General features: G+C 38.6%; 1 protein-coding gene across 2 annotated transcripts in view; it reads right to left on the bottom strand.

Moving 5' to 3' along the window:
* letm1 (leucine zipper-EF-hand containing transmembrane protein 1) overlaps positions 1 to 26,203 on the bottom strand; it is a 90,957-nt gene that overhangs the window by 24,050 nt on the left and 40,704 nt on the right. For both annotated transcript variants that reach the window (XM_039751743.1, XM_039751745.1), the window contains exon 10: positions 19,633 to 19,788. In XM_039751743.1, the coding sequence (XP_039607677.1) occupies positions 19,633 to 19,788 (156 nt within the window). The remainder of the gene's footprint in view (positions 1 to 19,632; positions 19,789 to 26,203) is intronic.

Here is a 26,203-nt window from a genome sequence, read left to right as displayed (position 1 = left end):
CAAGATGGGTAGAGGATCACCAATTCCCACAATGTTGCACAGAAAGATAGTGGAGCAATATCAGAAAGGTGTTACCCAGCGAAAAATTGCAAAGACTTTGCATCTATCATCATCAACTGTGCATAACATCATCCGAAGATTCAGAGAATCTGGAACAATCTCTGTGCGTAAGGGTCAAGGCCGTAAAACCATACTGGATGCCCGTGATCTCCGGGCCCTTAAACGACACTGCACCACAAACAGGAATGCTACTGTAAAGGAAATCACAAAATGGGCTCAGGAATACTTCCAGAAACCATTGTCAGTGAACACAATCCACCGTGCCATCCCGTTGCCAGCTGAAACTCTACAGTGCAAAGAAGAAGCCATTTCTAAGCAAGATCCACAAGCTCAGGCGTTGTCACTGGGCCAGGGATCATTTAAAATGGAGTGTGGCAAAATGGAAGACTGTTCTGTGGTCAGACGAGTCACGATTCAAGTTCTTTTGGAAATCTGGGGCGCCATGTCATCCGGACCAAAGAGGACAAGGACAACCCAAGTTGTTATCAACACTCAGTTCAGAAGCCTGCATCTCTGATGGTATGGGGTTGCATGAGTGCGTGTGGCATGGGCAGCTTGCATGTCTGGAAAGGCACCATCAATGCAGAAAAATATATTCAGGTTCTAGAACAACATATGCTCCCATCCAGACGTCATCTCTTTCACGGAAGACCCTGCATTTTTCAACAAGATAATGCCAGACCACATTCTGCATCAATCACAACATCATGGCTGCATAGAAGAAGGATCCGGGTACTGAAATGGCCAGTCTGCAGTCCAGATCTTTCACCTATAGAGAACATTTGGTGCATCATAAAGAGGAAGGTGCGACAAAGAAGGCCCAAGACGATTGAACAGTTAGAGGCCCGTATTATAAAAGAATGGGAGAGCATTCCTATTTCTAAACTTGAGAAACTGGTCTCCTCATTCCCCAGACGTCTGTTGAGTGTTGTAAGAAGGGGAGATGCCACACAGTGGTGAAAATGGCACCATGAAATTCTGAATCAACATATTTTTCCCTTAAAATGATACATTTTCTCAGTTTAAACTTTTGTTCCGGGATTTATGTTCTATTCTGAATAAAATATTAGAAGTTGGCACCTCCACATCATTGCATTCAGTTTTTATTCACGATTTGTATAGTGTCCCAACTTTTTTGGAATCTGGTTTGTAAATTGTATTGATTGTAATCGTATGATAACATTATTTAGAATACAATAGGTGACCTGCGAGTACAGCTCAAGGAATATCTTTGAGAGTCCCAATACGTTGAGAGTAAAGTAGCTGATTCTATGGATTTTCCGGCGTCCTACGTTGTCATTTAAATATCATTAAAAAATCTCTTTGAACCTTACTATTACCTAACTGGTCAAGAATGCCGCCAAGTTGTCTTTTCCCCGAGTTATGTAAATTATGTAAAGCACTTTGAGCTACTGTTTGTATGAAAATGTGCTATATAAATAAATGTTGTTGTTGTTGTTGTTTTCCCTGAGTTGACTGTTGCCACCGAACCGGTCTGACCATAGTGTATGTGTGTGTATACTAAATATGATGAGCATCTGTAAAAAGCAAAATTTCTCCCTGGAGACCAATAAAGTTCTGTCTATCTATATATACACAGAAAAGTGGGTTTTGCATATTTTTCATGCAGAACAAATGACTAGAACACTTTTGTCATAAGCTGTTTAAGTCATTCAATTTGCAATCTGGAGTTAACTTAAAACTCTGTGACAGGGTATTATTACTGATAGAACATTCAAGTCCACAGTTTAAAATTTAACATTTGCTGATAGTTAAAATAGGATTAAATTAATTTAATTCAGGAATGGGGAGGGGTGGTTTGTTTTCTGACTTAAAACAGACAACAATCAATTAAATATAAATCAGATATAATCAGACCGGTCTTATTTTACTCACTATTGAAAATTTTGTAATAGTGAATGGCACCAGGTATTCTATAAAATTGGTATTAATGTTCTAATACTCAATAATTGTTTGTACTTTCAAGTTTTGCAGCAACTGCTGTAATCATATCAGTGAAATTTGAGGGCTTTTGAGGATAAGCTTGCTATGGCAATATTACCTTAGTAGGGTTCAGATCTGGATGTTAAATAGGTCACTCCAAAATTCTTATTCCTTAACCATTCCATTGTAAATTTAATTTTTTTTGCTGTGTTCATATGGCATGGGAGTACAGTAATCCCTCCTCGATCGCGGGGGTTGCGTTCCAGACCCCCCCGCGATAGGTGAAAATCCGCGAAGTAGAAACCATATGTTTGCATGGTTATTTTTATATATTTTAAGCCCTTATAAACTCTTCCACACTGTTTATAAATATTCCCTGCAGAGTTATACAGCATAATCCCTTTGTATTCTCTTAGATATTAGGTACGATTCATTGAAATTATGTATATAAACACACTGTTTATATACAGTAAAACCTAAATATTATTTTAAAGATATTGATGCAAGAAAAATAGTATACAGTAAATGTGTGTACAGTGACACTAAACATACGTACATGTACTAAGTACTGTAAGTAGAAAATTAATTATGGTTACTCACCAACAATGACACGATGACTTGTCCGATAACAATGAGTTTAATTTTACTGCACAACAAAGGAGAGCGTTACAGCCCTTAAAGGAGCCACTTCAGGCGATTGTGTAGCACTGCCGTTGTTCTTCTTCTGGCAGTCTTCAATCCAAATCCCTAAAGCAGATTCCATCCAGACTACTGCCTTATTACATCCACTTACAACTCGTTTTGCACCCTGGTTAAAAGGACACTGCGGCCGTATATCTTATATTCCTTTCCTACTTTTTAAATAAAAAGAATCGTAGCCTTCAACAAATCCAAAACGTTTACCTTTTCGGCAATCGTTAACATCTTCCATTTGCGCTTGGGCACGGCCGCTGAAGCAGTAGCAGATTGTTTTGGAACCATGATGAAGGGCTTGACTATGCACAAAGATAAACACAAAAGAGCACAACTCTTTACACAGCGAAACACGTTGATGCTGAATGAGCAAGACGAGACCTCCTGGTTAACACTGCATTCAGCACACAGGAACTTAACTGCGTGCTCTGATTGGTTAGCTTCTCAGTCATCCGCCAATAGCGTCCCTTGTATGAAATCAACTGGGCAAACCAACTGAGGAAGCATGTACAGGAAGTAAAAGACCCATTGTCCCAGGACCCGTGAAGCAGCGAAAAATCCGCGTTATATATTTAGTTATGCTTACATATGAAATCCATGATAGAGTGAAGCCGCGAAAGTCGAAGCGTGATATAGCGAGGGATTACTGTATATAGAGGTCCCACTTGTGATGTTTCACTTTCCCATTTTATAACATATGAATTTCCAGTAGTAATTTTGGAAAGAAATATGAAGTCACTATTTATTTGCCACCTTGTCTGCACCAAAGCGCAAGCTAAACACTTTAAGATTATGTCCTGTTACTGCAAATACTATCTGACCATAAAAATGCCTGCAATTATATCAATGAAAGTGCCTTCTTTGAAGGATATTCATGTGAAATTTTCCAAAGCACATCCTGTAACACATGAACGCAGCAATACTTCATGACAAGATGCTATATCCTCCAATACAAGGCAGAATTTACAGTTTCTCTAATTATGACACGTTGTCCAGGTCCTGATGCTGCAAACATCAGTTAACATTTGAATTTGATGATTATATATAGCGTGTAACTGACTACTATGTACTATTCTGTTCTCTGCATCTCTTGGAGTACAAAAGAAATACCACCATGCACCAACATATGGAGAATGGGCAAGATCGGGGTTGAACCAAACAAATGCGGTCACTCACTACAACTGTATGAGGGTATGCGAATGAATATAATGTTGCATTAGTGCATCAATGTTTTCCGAAATGTACTCTTTTTTTCAGTGCGGCTTTGACATCATGGACCACTTGATTAGGAGTCAGCAGATCTTACCGCTGCACCACGCAAGCTGTCGTATCAATAGCGTTGTGTTAAAAAAAAATACTTTAGTTGCCTCACATTTTTATGCAATCTTTTTGTTCAATCCACTGAATTAAAGCTGAAAGTCTGCACTTCAACTGCATCCGAGTTGTTTCATTTAAAATTCATTATGGTAATGTACAGAACCAAAATTAGAAAAAAAAAGTTGTCTCTGTCCAAATATTTATGGACCTAACTGTACATACAATTTATTTTTGAAGAGCTTAAAAGCTTAGGGAAATCCTTTTTAGACTACCTTTTTGCTTAGATTAAAATGACACATTAGTTCTAAACTATATTTAATATAGATGTTTTAACTTGCATTGATAATGAAAAATGAGTCCCAGAATTGTATGTTTTTTAGGTAAGAAGACAGAGGTTTTGAGGTAAGGCAATAATACTCACTAATCATGAGAGTGGGAACATTTTGCAAGTTGATTAGCACAGCAGCATATTAATTTCACTGTACTCTGTACATGTGACAATAATTAGCCCATGAACACAAGATACACTCCTTGTAGCACTATACATAAACTAGCATCAGGATAATTAGGCTGGAAACACAAGACACACTTCTTGTAGCACTATGCATAAAGTAGAATCAGGATTTGGAAAAACAATCTTGTCACTGGGCATATTTATTCACATGCTTTCTTTGCATTTACCTTTAAAAATGTGTGCATACAAGCTAGTCATGCACAGAACACCAAAGTAAACACCATTCAAACTAAACCATCTGCATGATTTATTGTGCATTTTATCTCAGTGATTTGACCTCTACAACTATAAGGAAGAGTTTATGAGACAAGGAGATAAATGCAATAAGAGCACAGAGAAATTTGAATTAAAAGACAGATAATAGGATAAAATAACAATACCAATGAAAAACATATCAGCTGGGAAGTACAGTGCATCCGGAAAGTATTCACAGCGCATCACTTTTTCCACATTTTGTTATGTTACAGCCTTATTCCAAAATGGATTAAATTCATTTTTATTCCTCAGAATTCTACACACAACACCTCATAAAGACAACGTGAAAAAATGTTTACTTGAGGTTTTTGCAAATTTATTAAAAATAAAAAAACTGAGAAATCACATGTACATAAGTATTCACAGCCTTTGCCATGAAGCTCAAAACTGAGTTTAGGTGCATCCTGTTTCCCCTGATCATCCATGAGATATTTCTGCAGCTTAATTGGAGTCCACCTGTGGTAAATTCAGTTGATTGGACATGATTTGGAAAGGCACACACCTGTCTATATAAGGTCCCACAGTTGACAGTTCATGTCAGAGCACAAACCAAGCATGAAGTCAAAGCAATTGTCTGTAGACCTCCGAGACAGGATTGTCTCGAGGCACAAATCTGGGTAAGGTTACAGAAACATTTCTGCTGCTTTGAATTTCCCAATTAGCACAGTGGCGTCCATCATTCGCAAGTGGAAGAAGTTCGAAACCACCAGGACTCTTCCTAGAGCTGGCCGGCCATCTAAACTGAGCGATCGGGGGACAAGTGCCTTAGTCAGGGAGGTGACCGAGAACCCGATGGTCACTCTGTCAGAGCTCCAGAGGTCCTCTGTGGAGAGAGGAGAACCTTCCAGAAGGACAACCATCTCTGCAGCAATCCACCAATCAGGCCTGTATGGTAGAGTGGCCAGACGGAAGCCACTCCTTAGTAAAAGGCACATGACAGCCCGTCGGAGTTTGCCAAAAGGCACCTGAAGGACTTTCAGACAATGAAAAACAAAATTTTCTGGTCTGATGAGACAAAGATTGAACTCTTTGGTGTGAATGCCAGGCGTCACGTTTGGAGGAAACCAGGCACCGCTCATCACCAGGCCAATACCATCCCTACAGTGAAGCATGGTGGTGGCAGCATCATGCTGTGAGGATGTTTTTCAGCGGCAGGAACTGGGAGACTAGTCAGGATAAGGGGAAAGATGACTGCAGCAATGTACAGAGACATCCTGGATGAAAACCGGATCAAGAGCGCTCTTGACCTCCGACTGGTGCGACAGTTCATCTTTCAGCAGGACAACTATCCTAAGCACACAGCCAAGATAGGATTGGCTTCAGGACAACTCTGTGAATGTCCTTGAGTGGCTAAGCCAGAGCCCAGACTTGAATCCGCTTGAACATCTCTGGAGAGATCTTAAAATGGCTGTGCACCGACACTTCCCATCCAACCTCATGGAGCTTGAGGGGTGCTGCAAAGAGGAATGGGCGAAACTGGCCAAGGATAGGTGTGCCAAGCTTGTGATATCATATTCAAAAAGACTTGAGGCTGTAATTGCTGCCAAAGGTGCATCGACAAAGTATTGAGCAAAGGCTGTGAATACTAATTTACATGTGATTTCTCAGTTTTTTTATTTTTAATAAATTTGCAAAAAACCTCAAGTAAACTTTTTTCACGTTGTCATTATGGGGTGTTGTGTGTAGAATTCTGAGGAAAAAAGTGAATTTAATCCATTTTGGAACAAGGCTGTAACATAACAAAATGTGGAAAAAGTGATGCGCTGTGAACACTTTCCGGATGCACTGTATAATTAAGTGCCTGTTAAGCAACACATGGCTGACCTGGATTCCAAGATACATCTGCCATTGCTCGAACTGTGAGGCATGCAAGGGAAAAGTTGGAAAACAGCTTGTTTGATGTGTTAAGTAAAGCAAAAAACATTATACAGCAAGTTAAAAATCAATGTATAAGACTGGGTAGTAACAGTGCATCACATCTGTTAACTAATTGCTCTATAAACCAATTGTTATATACAAATTGCATCTGCAACTGCAGTACTTGAGCTACACCAAAGAATTTGTGAAGTTATGAGTTTCCTCTAAGCAGTCTATCTATAAAGAGTAAGTAAGTAGTCTAAAAAGATACACAGTGTATCAGCTTACAATAACAATTTAGTACCTAAAAAGGACCTACACTTCAATAGTATGGAAATGGTTTGGCTACAAGAGGTCAAACCTCCAACAAAGCACAATACTTTGCAAAATATAAAAGAAAACTGTTACCACCAAAGGTTGAAATGCAACAAACTGTCTAGTGCAACCAGGCTATGAAGGCACATAAGGAGATACTAGCAGCTAGTGATGTGTGGCCAACAAGTAAACAAATGATTCAACTGAGCATTGCTGGAGTACTGGCAAGTCTAGGCAGAGACTGAAGCTGTTATATATAGTAGTGGTGTCTGAACGATCTGAAGAGAGAGAGCGCAAGCAAAAGGGATGAAGAGGACTGTCTCTGAAGGGTGTTTATCCCCCTAGGTGCTAGATGGCAGCAGCCTTGTTTATCAGTGCCCATTTGGGAACCAGCAGGGAATGCTGGAAGTTGAAGTCTGGCTCCCTGCCACATTGGACTTCCATACGACCCGGAAGCATTGGCACAGGAAGTACTTCCGGGTCTTCGATAAAAAGAACCATACTCACTTATCCAGGTGAGTTGGAGCTGGGAGGAAGGAAGGTAAAACTCAACTGGAGGAGGACAGTGCGGTGCAGAGAGGAGTGGTGATTGTGGGAGACCTAACTTGTGCCTTTGTCACTTGTGAAGGGGTACTGTGCATTAAACACACCTTTACTTTAAACTGCCTTGTGTCTTCATGTTTGAGGTTTGGGGCTCAATGGAGCCCCATTTATATCAAAGTGGGAAAAGGCCTGAAAGCTGCAATCACCGGTAAAACATTTAGTATTTCCTTGAAATATCGTGGTATAATTTTGAAGCTATATCGCCCATCCCTACAATGGACAAAAGGTCAAATGTTAAAGGCCTGAACAAAATGAAAAGTTATTGTTTTTTCAGTCTCTCTAAGATTAGAAGATAAAGACATTTCAGTGATGTTTATGTGCTTAGCTACGTTTTGAAACATAAACTTGGGAAAATATTTACCATTTGCAAACTATATGACTGACTTATAGTAGAAGATTCTAGCCATTAGGTGGTCAACTTGTAAACCTCAAGTAGACAAAGGGCACAGTCTGCATAACAAGATTAGACAGTAAGCAGTTGCAATAAGCAAAAAGCAAACAGTGCAAGATAAAAGTTCTTGTCTCTAAAGTAGCGTCACGCAAAAAACTTATTTGGTGGCCTAAGCATGGATCTCCCCAACAAGCACACACAAACTGAATGTCAACATGTTACTGCAGTTGTGAATGCTGAAAGCTCTATCAGCCTCAACATGCCTGAAATAAAGAAAAAAGTAAAACAATAAATAAAAAGGTGTGACCTTAGGCAAAGAAACAGATTGCTCTTCAGTGACACAGTGTGAGAGCAACAGCAGCAGGAGGAAAGGCACATCTATTCTGTCCAATTTCAATATGCAAATGGAATCTATAATTGGAGATGCCATATTAAGCAGGATTATGTGAGAGCAGTCCTGACATTTGTCATGTCTATGGCAAAGAAAAGCAGCTTCATTCTCACTAGGTGCCCTTATTGCAACATTGGTGCATTCAACTCCATTGATATATTAAAAAAAAACAAAAAACGGATATTGCTGCAAATTTCATTTTTTTGTTGACCAGTACCCCCACACCATATGGAAACTAATGTATTTCCCTGTCAGTTAGTATATGACTTCGACCACAGCAAATATAAAAGTCAGTTTCGTGTTGCCTTTCCACATTTTTCTTCTTTGGAATAGCAATGACAGATCGGACAAACGCACTTCGATTGTGACATTGTGAGAAAAAAAATCCTCTTCCAATTCCACATCCGGTCCATACTCTCCCCAAACTATTTTTTTTTTAATTCCTTCTTTAGTCGATATAAATTGGAAGGCTAACTAGATCACAACCGGAGTTTTGCAGTGGCTCGCGCGTTTGATTGTGCGTGCGGGATGACCAGTGTCTTAGAAGAAAAGTGATCTCAGACTGGCCGCTCTGTATGTCAATCAAGTGGCAAATGCCATAGGGAGGATATATAGACTAACGTTTTAAAAAAAATTTTTTTAAATGCAACATGATCTACCTGCACTACCTTTGCGATCTACCGGTCAATCGCAATTGAGGCATTGGGCACCCCTGCTCTAGGAAGACAAGAAAAAAAAAATAAAAATAAACCCTTGTTGTTTTTGGAAATAAAAAAAAAATCAAAGAATCCTTGGGAAAGGCAGTTCAAAGAGAGACCCTTTCAGGTAGGTTGGTCGTGCAGTAGGTGTCAAAAAGAAAGGAGTCAATACAATACAGTACAATACATAATAGAATAAATCCTCAATACAGTATAAAAATAAAAATTCTAGAAGTACGGAGTAGAATTTCACATCAGACGATATCACATAATATGATTTGGATTTGTTTTAAGTCCTGGAGACCTCATTTATCAAGCTGCCTCCCCCACTTTGCCATTCCACATCTGAAACAGCGCTAATCCGATGAAAGGACCCCTCTTTCCCACAATTCCTGCGATCCTCCATCAGGGATGACTTTACCTTAGGCAGGCAATATACAATTTAAAGAGATTGTTATTTTCTTGGGAATTGTTACATATGCATTATTGTCACTTTTACTTTAAAAACTTTTGTAAAAACAATACTTGTCCTTTATTTCCAGCCCCGTGCATGGTTGCATCTCTTTCTTGCCAGTCATATAATGCTGCTCGTGTTGTGTTGGGGGGGGAGGGTTGGCTGAAAGCACGCTAAGGATATGCCTTTGGATCATTTGCTGTCTTTTTGCTGCTTGCGAGCTGCCTCTTCTGCTTGTCGCATGTCGTTGTTTTAACACTAGAATTACCAGAGCCTACGAAAAAACTCGTAGATCCGTCCCACCTTAATTCGCTTCTTAAAACCGTTCCCACCTCTCTGCCAGCCTCCTTTGTCCTGTAAATGTGTCGATAAAAACAAACTGCAAGCAGCCGGCTATTCCATCCCCCCACCGACTCAGAACGTGCACGAACTTCCCCAAGCTCATGCCTCAATTATCTAGGAGTAAAGTGGCGTTTTAGAGTGGAAATAATAGATTGTTATTTGGAACACATGCATTTCATGTGTGTTCCGTTTCTACAGTAATCTGTGTAAACACAATGTTAAAACAGAAACTTTTTTATATTTTAGTAATAAATGTTACATAATGTAGACAAACTATAAAATGTGTGAAGCCTGACAGCCAAAGAGAAAATAAACACTTTCATAAAAGGTTCAAGACTTTTACAACAGCTTCCGTGGCGTACTGGTAAGATTTCGTCACTTGGAGCGCAGCAGTCTTGCTGTAGTTCAAGAGATCCGAGTTTGATTCCCCGCTGGTTAGAAAATTTGTTTATTTTTAACCTTCACCGTTCTGCCTGCCTGAACTCCCTGTCTATCTATATAGTAATAACAGTAATTTTATTATTATTATATAGGAGCTTCCCTGTCTGCCTATCATATAGTGCCTTTCCTTCCTACCTATCTATATATCTATCCCCTTAGCTGTTTTTTATATATCTATTATACAGTGCCTTCCCTGTTTATTTATATATCTACTACCTTTTCAGCCTGTCTGTCTGATTGCATATAGCGCTGAACTTACTGCTCTGTACTATTCTGTCCTCTGCATGTCCTGAAGTACAAAAGAAACACCACCATACAGCAACATGTGCGAACTGGCAAGATCGGGGAAAAAACACGCGGTCACTGATTACAAACCACAAAATGAATGAAAGAGACAATATATGTAAAAACATCATCGCACTAATGCAATATTATTTGAAAACGAACAGCATCAGATCGGGTTTGAACATGCGCCCGATCTGACGCTGTTCGTTTTCAAATAATATTGCATGTACTGTGCATTGAAACTGCTGCACTGAATAAGCGGACTTCTTCTGTAACAGCGTCAGCGTGTATTCAAACCCGATCTGACGCTGTTCGTTTTCAAATAATATTGCATGAACTGAACTATTTTAGAATAAAAACATACATTTGATTTCAATCAGTCTGTAAGAGCCAGTGTAAATGCATGATAATTGTAAAGGTTAGCTTTTTTTTTTATTTAGTTCCATTCTCTCAGTCACGTTCACGACCCCCCCCCCCATCTGATACTGCTGTTTTCACATAAAGACGCGCTATAACTCAAATGTGATTTATTTGATTTATATATAGGGAAGAAAGTACAATGTCAGGTGCTCATTCAGTGTAATAGGAACAATAGCACAGAGAGCTGTCTACACTGCAACAAGTACACATGTCATGAATGTAGGAAGGGCGTGTGGGAATTGTTAATATTTGAATGTGATGATTTTATATAGCACGGATCGGAAATCAGCAGTTCTTAGCATTGCACCACACAAGCTGTCGTATCAACCGCCTACTGTAACTTGCTTTATTTTTTCTTCACTTATAGTCTAGAATAAAAGTGCACTTGTTTTGTTATACTTGTACACCAACATATGTTCCTGTGTTTGAGCGACACGGGAATGCTCAAAAAAATAGACGTGTAATGCCACGAAAAGTGCACGCAGGCACTTCAGTTAAGCATTGTGCGAGAATGCAGTCACAAGTACGCTGCAGAGCTACAGCGCATCTTTATGTGAAAACAGCATTCTCAGATTATAGGGGGGGGGGAGAGTAGGGAAGGATCCTGAACACGACTGAGAGAATGAAAAGTGAATTAAAAAAAAAAAACTAACCTTTACAAGTATTATAAATTACACCGGCTGTTACACACTGAAATCAAATGTATGTTTTTATTCTAAAATAGTAAGAATAAGAACAGTTTACTTCTCAAAACTGAATCGTGCGGGATCGAACTCATGACCTTTTCCTTACTAGTCAGCGGTTGATACCATTACACTACCGTGGCAGCTGTAGTACGTATGTGTCAATGTGGCATGCTAAGGCAGCTGTTTTCTGCAGTTATATTTTTGAATAAAAGCATATTTGTTCTGTTATTTTTTGTACCTTTTGTGAAAGTGTTTGATATTTGGACTTCAGGCTTCATACATTATATAGTTTATGCTTATATTTTGTCATTTACTACTACAATATGAAAAGTGTTTCTGTTTTAAAAATAATGTTTACATGGATTACTGTAGAAACGGAACACACGTACAATGCGTGTATACCAAATAATTATCCATTATTTCCACTCTAAACCTCCACTTCACTCCCCAGATAATCAATCAAGGCATGAGCTGGGAGAAGTTTGTGCACGTTCTAAGTCGTTAATAGCCGGCTACTTGCAGCTTTTCTTTTATCAGCACGTTTAGATTAACAAAAGACGCTGGCGGAGAGGTGAGAAAGGTTTTAAGAAGCGATTTAAGGTGGGACGGACCTACGAGTTTTTTCGTATGCTCTGGTAATTCTAGTGTTAAGAAATGGAAGCACATGATGCTTGTCTGCCACACGCAGTCTAACAACTGCTAGGTTAAATGTCTGTGGACTTTTTTTTAAATGATGGCTCACTGCCTGGTTTCACGTGACGTTGTAAAAACAATACTTGTCCTTTATTTCCGGCGTGGTTAAATTCTTTCTTGCAGGACGTATAACGCTGCTCTCGTTTTTTTTTTTCTGGTGGGAGGTGGATGGGTGGTCTGTATGGTTATGGAGCCTGCTGTCGCGCTGCCTTTTGATCTTTTTAAAGCCTGCACAGCCGCTGTCCTTTTTGCTACTTTGTGTCTCTGCTGCTTGCGTTGTGATCACTTCTCCGTGATCATAAATATACACCTGACCGAATTGTGTTTTCTTTGAAATTAAACTTGTCGTTGCTTTAACTGTTGCAGGTCCACAGATTCTCATAGAGTATATTCCATTATTGTGCAAATCTAAGTTTTGTGCATTGAATCTTGAAAATGCGAAAAGACTTTTCCTGCTCTTTTCCTTTTATTTCTGACCTCGCTTTGTCCTGCTATTTTTTCCAATTACACCTAGTCCTGATGATTTCCTTTTTTTTTGCGCTAATGCGATCTTTTATTCGTCGACGTTTCATTTATAACATATTGTCCTTTATACGCTTTATATACACTGAGACACCTGTATCGGTATGTGCTGCTTCCCTTTACACTACTGATTTTTTTTTCCCATTCTCTTTTGTCTCAAGGTTCTTTTATTTGTCTTTCGTGATCTTAACGTGAAGATCACATATCGTCTCCTAGTCATTCATTCCACAGGATTTTTTTATAATAGAGAGACTATACATGTGAGTAGTCATTTAACTGATTTAGCTGTGTTTCCTTTCTTGATTAAAGTTGTTGCCATTTCCCACTTTCTTTGGAATTTTGCATATGCATGGGTTAGAGTTGCCGTAATTATATATAAGTTCTTCCATCATGTTTTCTTTTATAAATCCCAAAGTTTGTGTGAAAAGTTGCGTATGCACATTTCAGGCCTCTTTTTGTGTGCGAGCAGGTTTTAAAAATCGGAACTATAAAGAAGTCAGTGAGAGCAAATGAAAACATGAAGAAAGTAGGTATACTGGGGAGTAGTGGAAATTTTAAACCCTTTCTGAGAGTGTTGATGGAGAAGTATAGAGAAGGCCAGAAGGAGATGCATTGCATCTTTGTGGACTTGGAGAAAGCATATGATAGGGTGCCTCGAGAGGAGTTGTGGTATTGTATGAGGAAGTCGGGAGTGACAGAAAAGTATGTAAGAGATCTACAGGATGTGTACGAGGGAACTGTTACAGTGGTGAGGTCTGTGGTGGGAGTGACAGATACATTCGACGTGGAGGTGGGATTACATCAGTGACTGGCTCTGAGCCCTTTATTTGCAATGGTGATGGACAGGTTGACAGATGAGATTAGACAGGAGTCCCTGTGGACTATGATGTTTACTGTTTGACACTGTGATCTGTAGCGAGTGTAGGGAGCTGGTTAAAGAGACCCTGGAGAGGTGGAGATATGCTCTAGACAGGAAAGTAATGAAGGGCAATAGGAACAAGACAGAATACATGTGCGTAAATGAGAGGATGGTCAGTGGAATTGTGAGGATGCAGAGAGTAGTCTTGGTGAAGGTGGATGAGTTTAAATACTTGGGATTAACAGTACAGAGCAACAGGGATTGTGGAAGAGAGATGAAAAAATGGTTGGAGAAGAGTGTCAGGAGTAATTTGTGACAAATGGGTGTCAGCATAAGTGAAAGGGAAGGTCTACAGGACAGTAGTGAGACTTAAATTATTTGTTCAAACTGTTATTGACTAAACAGTCACTGGGAAATGAAGCTAATCATATTAGTGTTGACTATATTATAGAGAGCAGCCTCAATAATAATAATAATAAAATGTATTTATATAACATCTTTCACATGTTCAGGAACTTCACGGAGCCTCAGAAAGAACAGCTGGGTTAATATAACATTGTATATAAATAATATCCGCATAGAAAACAAAACCAAGTACAAGATATACAAAGCATTAAACAGAATAAGAGACAAGAGAGTAAAATACTAAATTCAATAATAGAAGAAATGCCATAACAAATAATTTGTGATATAACAGCCACACACACACATCATCCTTCCTTGAGAATCTAGACTGAGAGGTAAACTGAAAGAAGGGGCAGAATGCTAGGTTAATTGCCAGAATCAGAGGTTGTTAGTGGTCAAACAGGAGCATAGTGATGGAGATGATCACTGATGCAGTGCAGTGCAAGGCAATTTGAAGCTTTGTTTATTAACAGAATTCACTGTTGATGGTCTGTGTAAGGAATCTTGAAGCAGAATTTTGAATCAACTGGAGCGATGATAAAAGATTATAAGTGGCCAGAAGGGAGTTACCGGATGCATGGACGTTTTCTCCACACTAGAAAAAGAGAGGAATGAGCAAACATGGGATATGTTACTGAGGTGGAATTAAGAAAGTTTCTTAATGTGGTTTATGTGGATGGAAAAAAGGGAGGAATCAAAAATTACACCAAGATTCCTTGCATTAGAAGGAGGTCTGATGAGATCATCATCAAGAGTGGTAGATACCCTTGGGGATAAATCAAGTGAGCTCAAAAGAGCTAATTTTCTCTAGCTGCGCTTTAGTGACAACTTGCAGGAGTTCAGTTTTGTTGCAACCTAAATTTAAAGAGTTACGTTCCATCCAGATTTTAACTTCACTGAGGCAAGTTTTGAGCTGAGAAAGCTCTGCGGTAGTTTAACTTTTAACACTGAAATAGCACAAAGCTATGAATAATATAGCCAAGGTGAAGCTTTGGATAAAGAAGAGCAGAGGGTAGAGGACAGAGCCCTGAGAAACTCCTTGTGTGACTGGTGCGGAGCTGGACCTGCTGTTGCCAAAACAAATTGGTGTCAAGACTTAAATTAGAGCAATAAACACTCATACTGGAACAGTGCACAACAGCCAATCTACTCACCTATTAAACTGTGGAAAAAAACAGGTCAATGCAAATTTAGGGGTAACTCCAACAAAAAAATTTCCATTGCCTTTTTTTTTTTTTTACAAACCGGATTCCAAAAAAGTTGGGACACTATACAAATCGTGAATAAAAACTGAATGCAATGATGTGGAGGTGCCAACTTCTAATATTTTATTCAGAATAGAACATAAATCACGGAATAAAAGTTTAAACTGAGAAAATGTATCATTGTAAGGTAAAAATATGTTGATTCAGAATTTCATGGTGTCAACAAATCCCAAAAAAGTTGGGACAAGGCCATTTTCACCACTGTGTGGCATCTCCCGTTCTTACAACACTCAGACGTCTGGGGACTGAGGAGACCAGTTTCTCAAGTTTAGAAATAGGAATGCTCTCCCATTCTTGTCTAATACAGGCCTCTAACTGTTCAATCGTCTTGGGCCTTCTTTGTCGCACCTTCCTCTTTATGATGCGCCAAATGTTTTCTATAGGTGAAAGATCTGGACTGCAGACTGGCCATTTCAGTACCCGGATCCTTCTCCTACGCAGCCATGATGTTGTGATTGATGCAGAATGTGGTCTGGCATTATCTCAGGGCTGTGGAGTCGGAGTCGGAGACAATTTTGGGTACCTGGAGTCGGAGTCGGAAAAAAGTTAACCGACTCCTACTAAATTTAAATGGGAATTAAAAAAGTAAGTTGAAATGTCCCAATTCACAAACAGTCATAATGAGCTACTTCTCTGCTGTAAGAATAAAGCCCAATGCATGCAGTGCATAATGTTACCACAACATGTCAAGTAACCATGAAGCATGCTTTTCATTGACTGTATGCGTCACTATATGGGATGTAATGCACAGGTAAGGTGCGGCACCGCTTTCCATTGTGTCGTGTTCCACTGTAACAGGGAACTGTGAACCTAGCCTAAAGCCCCCCATACATTTACAGATGCACTGCCGATTTTTCGGCCGTTCAACGAGTCATCACGCGTCAAACGCCTGAAAAATCATCTGGTGTGTTCTCAACTCTGTCAGCTCCCCTTCGCTATGCGCTAGTGAAGGGGGCCGAAGGAGCCGAGAACACAGATCTCCCTACCTGTCTCCAGCAGAGGCTCGTTCTGCTGATCAGCTGGTCGGTGAGTGACACAATGCACTACACTTCCAGCTGGCTGACAGAGGAGACAGCCACTGCAGCAGACAGAGGCATCACATTACTTTGGATTGGGGCGGTGGTCGAGATTTTCGGCAAGCTGGATCTGCCCGTCCATGTGGACACCCGCAATCTGCGGCCGACAATCAATTGTGTTTGTCTTTAATCTGGCATTATAGTAGAGTGTTGGCTTCCTAGCCAGTAGTTCTGTGGTGAAATTACATGTATGTTGCCTTCCTTTCCTTCAATGGATGTAGAAAATACATTAGCATAGTATATACATACAGAGGAGTCGTCGGAAGATTTAGAAACTGAGGAGTCGGAGTCGGAGCATTTATCTACCGACTCCACAGCCCTGCATTATCTTGTTGAAAAATGCAGGGTCTTCCGTGAAAGAGATGACGTCTGGATGGGAGCATGTGTTGTTCTAGAACCTGAATATATTTTTCTGCATTGATGGTGCCTTTCCAGACATGCAAGCTGCCCATGTCACACGCACTCATGCAACCCCATACCATCAGAGATGCAGGCTTCTGAACTGAGTGTTGATAACAACTTGGGTTGTCCTTGTCCTCTTTGGTCCGGATGACATGGCGTCCCAGATTTCCAAAAGAACTTCGAATCGTGACTCGTCTGACCACAGAACAGTCTTCCATTTTGCTACACTCCATTTTAAATGATCCCTGGCCCAGTGACAACGCCTGAGCTTGTGGATCTTGCTTAGAAATGGCTTCTTCTTTGCACTGTAGAGTGTCAGCTGGCAACGGCGGATGGCACGGTGGATTGTGTTCACTGACAATGGTTTCTGGAAGTATTCCTGAGCCCATTTTGTGATTTCCTTTACAGTAGCATTCCTGTTTGTGGTGCAGTGTCGTTTAAGGGCCCGGAGATCACGGGCATCCAGTATGGTTTTACGGCCTTGACCCTTATGCACAGAGATTGTTCCAGATTCTCTGAATCTTCAGATGATGTTATGCACAGTTGATGATGATAGATGCAAAGTCTTTGCAATTTTTCGCTGGGTAACACCTTTCTGATATTGCTCCACTATCTTTCTGCGCAACATTGTGGGAATTGGTGATCCTCTACCCATCTTGGCTTCTGAGAGACACTGCCACTCTGAGAAGCTCTTTTTATACCCAATCATGTTGCCAATTGACCTAATTAGTGTTTATTGGTCTTCCAGCTCTTCGTTATGCTCAAATTTACTTTTTCCAGCCTCTTATTGCTACTTGTCCCAACTTTTTTGGGATTTGTTGACACCGTGAAATTTTGAATCAACATATTTTTCCTTTAAAATGATACATTTACTCGGATTAAACGTTTGATCTGTCATCTACGTTCTATTACAAATAAAATATTGACATTTGCCATCTCCACATCATTGCATTCAGTTTTTATTCACAATTTGTTTAATGTCCCAACTTTTTTGGAATCCGGTTTGTATTATATTCATTTATCTGGGTCAGGTCAGGTCTCATTCACATGAGAGTCTCCCCTAGAACTAGGGAATTTTTCAAAAACAAATCAAATCTAAACACTAGGATAACAGAAGAGATTCTCACTGAGAGAATTCAAAGCCAAGAACAAAGCCAGGGCCCAAACAACAAGACAATGATACCCACTGTGCTCCAGTGCTGCTCCATATGCTTCTCATGTTGTGTAAATCATTAGTAATCTTCTGGTTCTCTATATTTTCATTAACATGGCAGTACCCAGAAGAACTGAAACTGTCAACACTACATGCTACAGTCTAAGCAAATGATGGTTTTTATTTTTTTATTAATTTATTTAAAAGCAAATAACAATTCACACAATCAAATTAAACTTAACAAAACCAAAATTCAACCAATGACCAAAAGAAATAAAGAGAGGAGAGACAGACAAAGCAGTAAGGAAGGAAGAGTATCCTTTTCCCCGATATAGCAGCTTATTCTAAAATGTTATTGACTAGATCATTCCATATTTTTGAAAAGTTTTGAACAGATCCTCCGAGTGAGAATTTTAATTTTTTTGAATTTCAAATAGTATTCGATATCAGTTACCCACTGACTTAAAAGCACTGTATAACATTAAGCAATATATAGCAATACGTCTTGCACTCCAGATTGTCTTATGGTGTATGAGGCAAAAATATCAAGATGACTCTTTGCTTGCATGTTTAATATGACAGAAGAAACATGCTGCATTACATTCTAAGGGGCATTACAAGTTAGAAAAGCATGGAATTTACAAGATCCTAAGTATTCAGTGAACAAATTAAAATACAACTTTGATGGTTTAAATGTTGAAAGTCATCAAGATCTCTATATTGTACATGTACATAATTGTTCATCACTTAGCTGTGTATTCTTCTGTTTAGTAGAAGTGTTCATCAGTTAACTGTGTATTCTTCGGTCTAGTATAAGTACTGTATTAGCATTTTCCTATTAAGGAAATGGAACCTTATTGCATTTTCAGTGTGTTATTTAATTCATAAATGGGATCTCTTTTGACTACAATGGCAAATTATCACATTTCCTTTCATAGTTACATCAATTTTTATGCTACTGAATAACTTCTGATATAACCATGATGGAAATCTAGCTACTTAGGGGGTGTAATGGGCTGACACTGTGTAAATGCACAGTACAATGGGAACTGATTCTGATTATTCTGATATAAAGTTTATCGTAGGGTTTATTACACAGGTTTAAACATAAAAAAACAGCCAATTTTATATTTCAAAAGGTACCCATAAACTAATGTATTTGCATATAGCCATGTGTTTCATCCACAGTCATTTATTCTTTAAAAAAATTTATTCTTTATTTTATTCTGGAAAAAGCTTCTGACTACATATTTAATTAAAACCAAAACAAAGTTTAATCAATTTCAGTGAACAATATCTAAGGCCTTTAAACTGATTCCGGGGAAGTGTTTAATTTCTATAAACTCTAAGCTTAAAACAAACCCTGTAAAAGTTCCTAAAAACATTGCCTTAGATCAATGAGGAGAAATGCTATGCCAGGAAATGTGCATATGCAGCCAGATTTGGCCTAGACTGCTCTTCTAGTTTTTGATCACAAGCAGTTAGAAAATATAATAATATTTGTGATTTTTGTAATGCCCTTGAATAACAAGAGTCCCTTCAACATGTGTTATTTTTGGCACTATATTATAAACACTAGCACAGAACTTACCTTTATCCCTTCCAAGACAGGAGCTGTGTCCTGCAAGGTCTGTGAGTGAATTGCCAAGTCCACATTGGCCAACTCCTGCTTAGTGTCCATGGCAATCTGGCTTTTCTTAATGTTGACAGCTGAAACTTCTAGGTCTACCGCAGACTCCATTTCTTTCTGCACAAAAAAAAATCACTATGATTTAGACATGCTTTTTAGCAAAAGGAAAAAAAAACTAGCATGCAACTTAGCTAAAAATAATTTAAATGGAAACTAATTATATTTAAATAAATACTTTTGGTATTACTATACTTGTTTATATACTCAAAAAGTAATAATTGACTCTTGTCAATTCAGTGAACTCTGCACTTAAAACCTTTAACTGAGGTACAAATTGACATGTGACTAAAAGCATATAAAAAAAAGACATAAAAGAATTGACAGGTACGGCTTATGTCTGTTAACTGATTACCATTTTTTTTTTGGTTTCGGTGATAATCAGTCTGAACAGAAAACCAACTCAACCCCTCAAAAAAAAAAGTTGCTGGATGATCAATTTCCTAAACCTACAGATACTCATTGTTCTTAAATATGTGAGGAATTTAATTACGGCTTCTCACTTGGTCATGTCAGACATTTCCAACACTGAAAACTTTATTTCTGGAAAAATATCAATGTTTTTGTAGTTCTTAATCTTTTCATTTTTCTCTTTTATTTCTTTCCATATATGTTATCAGAAACATAATTTAACAAAAAGCATTAACTTTTGTTCCCATTACTATTTGCTCCTCATTGTTAATTGCCAGACGAAAAAGAAAAAGATTTTGAACACAGCTCTCAGGGTATGAAAAAGAACTGGAGAAAATTTGTTAAATTAGATTAAGCCAAATCCATGATAGCAGCAACAATTGGCTTCTCATTAGTTTTACTGGCTAGAACTACAACCTGCAGCAGCTGTGACCCAATATAACCTATGTTTCTAGTTGAATTTAATTTCATTTGCACAAAGTGCAATGAAATTCTTGCTTGAGGGTTTTACCATGAATCTAGTAACACAGCAGCACACCAACAACTAAAACAAGATTGCACTTTAGGCAGCTAGACAATTCATGTATTTAACGAACATTTAAACTTGATTACTAATAATCCATTCTCAAAGCTCAAACTGAAGTAAGAGAAATACAGAAACAAAATCATCATATCTTTTGAGAATTAACCTTTAACTGTTCAAAGTTACTGAAATTGTGTACAGTAACAGCTACAGTTGTGTATACTGGGAGGTGAATGCTTCTATTTTTAACTTTGCTTCATTAGTCATGAAACGTATCTCAATAATAAGCTAGAGAACTCAAACCTATCTTTTCAAACTCTCTTATTAGAGAAGGAAGGCACAAACGATTGTTAGTGTCAAAGGGGAAGCTTCTATTCTTATTTCCTTTCTGTTCCAGTTTTTTTATTTCTGGAGAAAATATACACTATCCTTAAGAAAAAAAAAATTCCCTCCCAAATTATGCTCCTAAATTTATTTAAGAATTACACAGCTGTGATTGCTAAAAGTAACTGGCAGACTAACAGGCATATACATTTGTGTCTTTAATAAACTTGTATCAGTTACAGTACTAGGGGATGAATCACCAAATAAAACAATCATGTATTAACTCATCTCTGAAACTACAAGTCTGATATCGTTTTTCAGAATAAAACAAAGTGAACTGTATGTTAAAAAACTGAGTGTATGTTCCAGCCCCAGCGCTACCTTTCACTGCACACTGAATAAAGGTTATTATTAATAAATAAGTGAGTTCCCTTCATTTCATCCCAAGCGATTCTTGATTTAGGAGGACCACTAATATAGGAATTACATTTTCTACTTTTGAATAAGATGCAGAAAACATTTCCAAACCATACCAATGTTTTCAAAAGAATGTGTTCTAGATAAGCTGAGACACTGCTTGACATGGAACAATTAAGTTAGTTTATTAGACTAACTAGTGGACTCCATCCCCTGCTCGCTTTGCTCGCCCACCCCTGGATATACACTGTGTGCACAATTATTAGGCAAGTGAGTATTTTGACCATATCATCATTTTTAATGCGTATATTCCAACTCCAAGCTGTATTAACTTGAATGCTTATTGGATTTAAGCACGTCAGGTGATGTGTATTTGTGTAATGAGGGAGGGTGTGGCCTAAGGAGATCAACACCCTATATCAACGTGTGCAGAATTATTAGGCAGCTAGTTTTCCTCAGGCAAAATGGGCCAAAAAAGAGATTTAACTGACTCTGAAAAGTCAAAAATTGTAAAAAGTCTTTCAGAGGGATGCAGCACTTTTGGAATTGCTAAGATATTGGTGTGTGATCACAGAACCATCAAACATTTTGTTGCAAATAGTCAACAGGGTCGCAAGAAACGTGTTGAGAACAAAAGACGCAAATTAGCTGCCAAAGATTTGAGAAGAATCAAACGTGAAGCTACCAGGAACCCATTATCCTCCAGTACTTTCATATTCCAGAGCTGCAACCTACCTGGAGTGCCCAGAAGTACAAGGTGTTCAGTGCTCAAAGACATGGCCAAGGTAAGGAGGGCTGAAACCCAACCACCACTGAACAAGAAACATAAGTTGAAACGTCAAAACTGGGCCAAGAAATATCTGAAGACAGATTTTTTCAAAGGTTTTATGGACCGATGAGATGAGAGTGACTCTTGATGGACCAGATGGATGGACCTGTGGATCAGTAATGGGCACAGAGCTCCACTCCAACGTGGAGGTGGGGTACTGGTATGAGCTGGTATTTTTAAAGATGAGCTAGTTGGACCTTTTGCATTGAAGATGAACTCAAAATCAACTCCCAAACCTACTGCCAGTTTTTCAAGACACTTTCTTCAAACAGTGATACAGGAAAAGACCATGATTTTATGCAGGCCAATGCTCCATCACTTGCATCGAAGTTCTCCAGTAAAGGCCTTAAAGATGAAGGAATAATGACATGGCCCCCCTTCCTCATCTGACCTAAACCCTATCGAGAACTTGTGGGCACTTCTTAAACGCTAGATTTACGGGGGAGAAAAACAATACACCTCTCTGAAGAGTGTCTGGGAGGCTGTAGTCACTGCTCCACAAAAGCTGATCGTCAACAGATCAAGAAACTGACAGACTCCATGAATGGAAAGGCTTATGACTGTTATTGGAAAGAAGGGTGGCTATATTGGTCATTGATTGATTGATTTATTTTTTTTGAAATGTCAGAGATGTTTATTTGTAAATTTTGAGGTGTTTGTTTATTATTCTCACTATAACAGATGAAAATAAACAAGTGAGATGGGAAAATTTTCATTTTTCCTTTAGTTGCATAATAAATCTGCACACTAATAGTTGCCTAATAATTGTGCGCACATATGTATTCCCCTGATGATGTTCACACTCACATTTCCGTTGTGAAACATTCAGGTTTCAGGTTTATTAACATTTTGGATTGACTGATAGCACTGTGTTTGTTCCATATTAAAATTAATCCTCAAAAATACAACTTGCCTAATAATTCTGCACTCCCTGTACAATTTAAAGAGATTGTTATTTTCATGGTAATTGTTATATAGGGGTGTGAAAAACTATTTGCCCCCTTCCTGATTTCTTATTCTTTTGCATGTTTGTCACACAAAATGTTTCTAATCATCACATTTAACCATTAGTCAAATATAACACAAGTAAACACAAAATGCAGTTTTTAAATGATGGTTTTATTATTTAGGGAGAAAAAATCCAAACCTACATGGCCCTGTGTGAAAAAGTAATTGCCCCCTGAACCTAATAACTGGTTGGGCCACCCTTAGCAGCAATAACTGCAATCAAGCGTTTGCGATAACTTGCAATGACTCTTTTACAGCGCTCTGGAGGAATTTTGGCACACTCATCTTTGCAGAATTGTTTAAATTCAGCTTTATTTGAGGTTTTTCTAGCATGAACCGCCTTTTTAAGGTCATGCCATAGCATCTCAATTGGATTCAGGTCAGGACTTTGACTAGGCCACTCCAAAGTCTTCATTTTGTTTTTCTTCAGCCATTCAGAGGTGGATTTGCTGGTGTGTTTTGGGTCATTGTCCTGTTGCAGCACCCAAGATCGCTTCAGCTTGAGTTGACGAACAGATGGCCGGACATTCTCCTTCAGGATTTTTGGTAGACAGTAGAATTCATGGTTCCATCTATCACAGCAAGCCTTCCAGGTCCTGAAGCAGCAAAACAACCCCAGACCATCACACTACCACCACCATATTTTACTGTTGGTATGATGTTCTTTTTCTGAAATGCTGTGTTCCTTTTACGCCAGATGTAACGGACATTTGCCTTCCAAAAGTTCAACTTTTGTCTCATCAGTCCACAAGGTATTTTCCCAAAAGTCTTGGCAATCATTGAGATGTTTCTTAGCAAAATTGAGACAAGCCCTAATGTTCTTTTGCTTAACAGTGGTTTGCGCCTTGGAAATCTGCCATGCAGGCCGTTTTTGCCCAGTCTCTTTCTTATGGTGGAGTCGTGAACACTGACCTTAAATTGAGGCAAGTGAGGCCTGCAGTTCTTTAGACGTTGTCCTGGGGTCTTTGTGACCTCTCGGATGAGTCATCTCTGCGCTCTTGGGATAATTTTGGTCGGCCGGCCACTCCTGGGAAGGTTCACCACTGTTCCATGTTTTTGCCATTTGTGGATAATGGCTCTCACTGTGGTTCGCTGGAGTCCCAAAGCTTTAGAAATGGCTTTATAACCTTTACCAGACTGATAGATCTCAATTACTTCTGTTCTCATTTGTTCCTGAATTTCTTTGGATCTTGGCATGATGTCTAGCTTTTGAGGTGCTTTTGGTCTACTTCTCTGTGTCAGGCAGCTCCTATTTAAGTGATTTCTTGATTGAAACAGGTGTGGCAGTAATCAGGCCTGGGGTGGCTACGGAAATTGAACTCAGGTGTGATACACCACAGTTAGGTTATTTTTAACAAGGGGCAATTACTTTTTCACACAGGGCCATGTAAGTTTGGATTTTTTTTCTCACCAAATAATAAAAACCATCATTTAAAAACTGCATTTTGTGTTTACTTGTGTTATATTTGACTAATGGTTAAATGTGTTTGATGATCAGAAACATTTTGTGTGACTTGCAAAAGAATAAGAAATCAGGAAGGGGGGGAAAATAGTTTTTCACACCACTGTATATGCATTATTTTCACTTTTACTTTAAAAACTTTTGAAAAAACAATACTTGTCCTTTATTTCCGGCCCCGTACGTGGTTACATCACTTTCTCGCCAGACGTATAATGTTGCTCGCATTGTAAAGGGGGGGAGGTGTGGGTTGCTGAACACACGCTAAGGATATGCCATCGCATCATCTGCGGTCTTTTTGCTGCTTGCGAGCTGCCCGTTCTGCTTGTCGCATGTTGTTGTTTTAAGAGCCGAGAGGACATGATGCTTGTCTGCCAAAAACAATCCAACAACTACTAGGTTAGATGTCTGTGGACTTGTTTTAAATGATGGCTCACTGCCTTGTCTCGTGTGTGTGAATAGAATTATATTATATATATATATATATATATATATATATATGATATATATATATATATATATATATATATATATATATATATATATATATATATATATATATATATATATATATATATATATATATATATATATATATAAATATATATATATATATATATATATATATATATATATATATATATATATATATATATATATATATATATATATATATATATATATATATATATATATATATATATACAAACCAAAGATTCCAAAAAGTTGGGACACTATACAAATCGTGAATAAAAACTGAATGCAATGATGTGGAGGTGCCAACTTCTAATATTTTATTCAGAATAGAACATAAATCACGGAACAAAAGTTTAAACTGAGAAAATGTATCATTTTAAGGGAAAAATATGTTGATTCAGAATTTCATGGTGTCAACAAATCCCAAAAAGTTGGGACAAGGCCATTTTCACCACTGTGTGGCATCTCCCCTTCTTCTTACAACACTCAACAGACGTCTGGGGACCGAGGAGACCAGTTTCTCAAGTTTAGAAATAGGAATGCTCTCCCATTCTTGTCTAATACAGGCCTCTAACTGTTCAATCGTCTTGGGCCTTCTTTGTCGCACCTTCCTCTTTATGATGCGCCAAATGTTCTCTATAGGTGAAAGATCTGGACTGCAGACTGGCCATTTCAGTACTCGGATCCTTCTCCTACGCAGCCATGATGTTGTGATTGATGCAGAATGTGGTCTGGCATTATCTTGTTGAAAAATGCAGGGTCTTCCCTGAAAGAGATGACGTCTGGATGGGAGCATATGTTGTTCTAGAACCTGAATATATTTTTCTGCATTGATGGTGCCTTTCCAGACATGCAAGCTGCCCATGCCACACGCACTCATGCAACCCCATACCATCAGAGATGCAGGCTTCTGAACTGAGCGTTGATAACAACTTGGGTTGTCCTTGTCCTCTTTGGTCCGGATGACATGGCGTCCCAGATTTCCAAAAGAACTTGAATCGTGACTCGCCTGACCACAGAACAGTCT

The sequence above is a fragment of the Polypterus senegalus genome, chromosome 4 (genome assembly GCF_016835505.1).
Source record: "Polypterus senegalus isolate Bchr_013 chromosome 4, ASM1683550v1, whole genome shotgun sequence".
In the NCBI taxonomy this organism is placed as follows: Eukaryota; Metazoa; Chordata; class Cladistia; order Polypteriformes; family Polypteridae; genus Polypterus; species Polypterus senegalus.
Note: the sequence above shows the minus strand (reverse complement) of the source record. Positions and strands in the feature narration are given on the sequence as shown.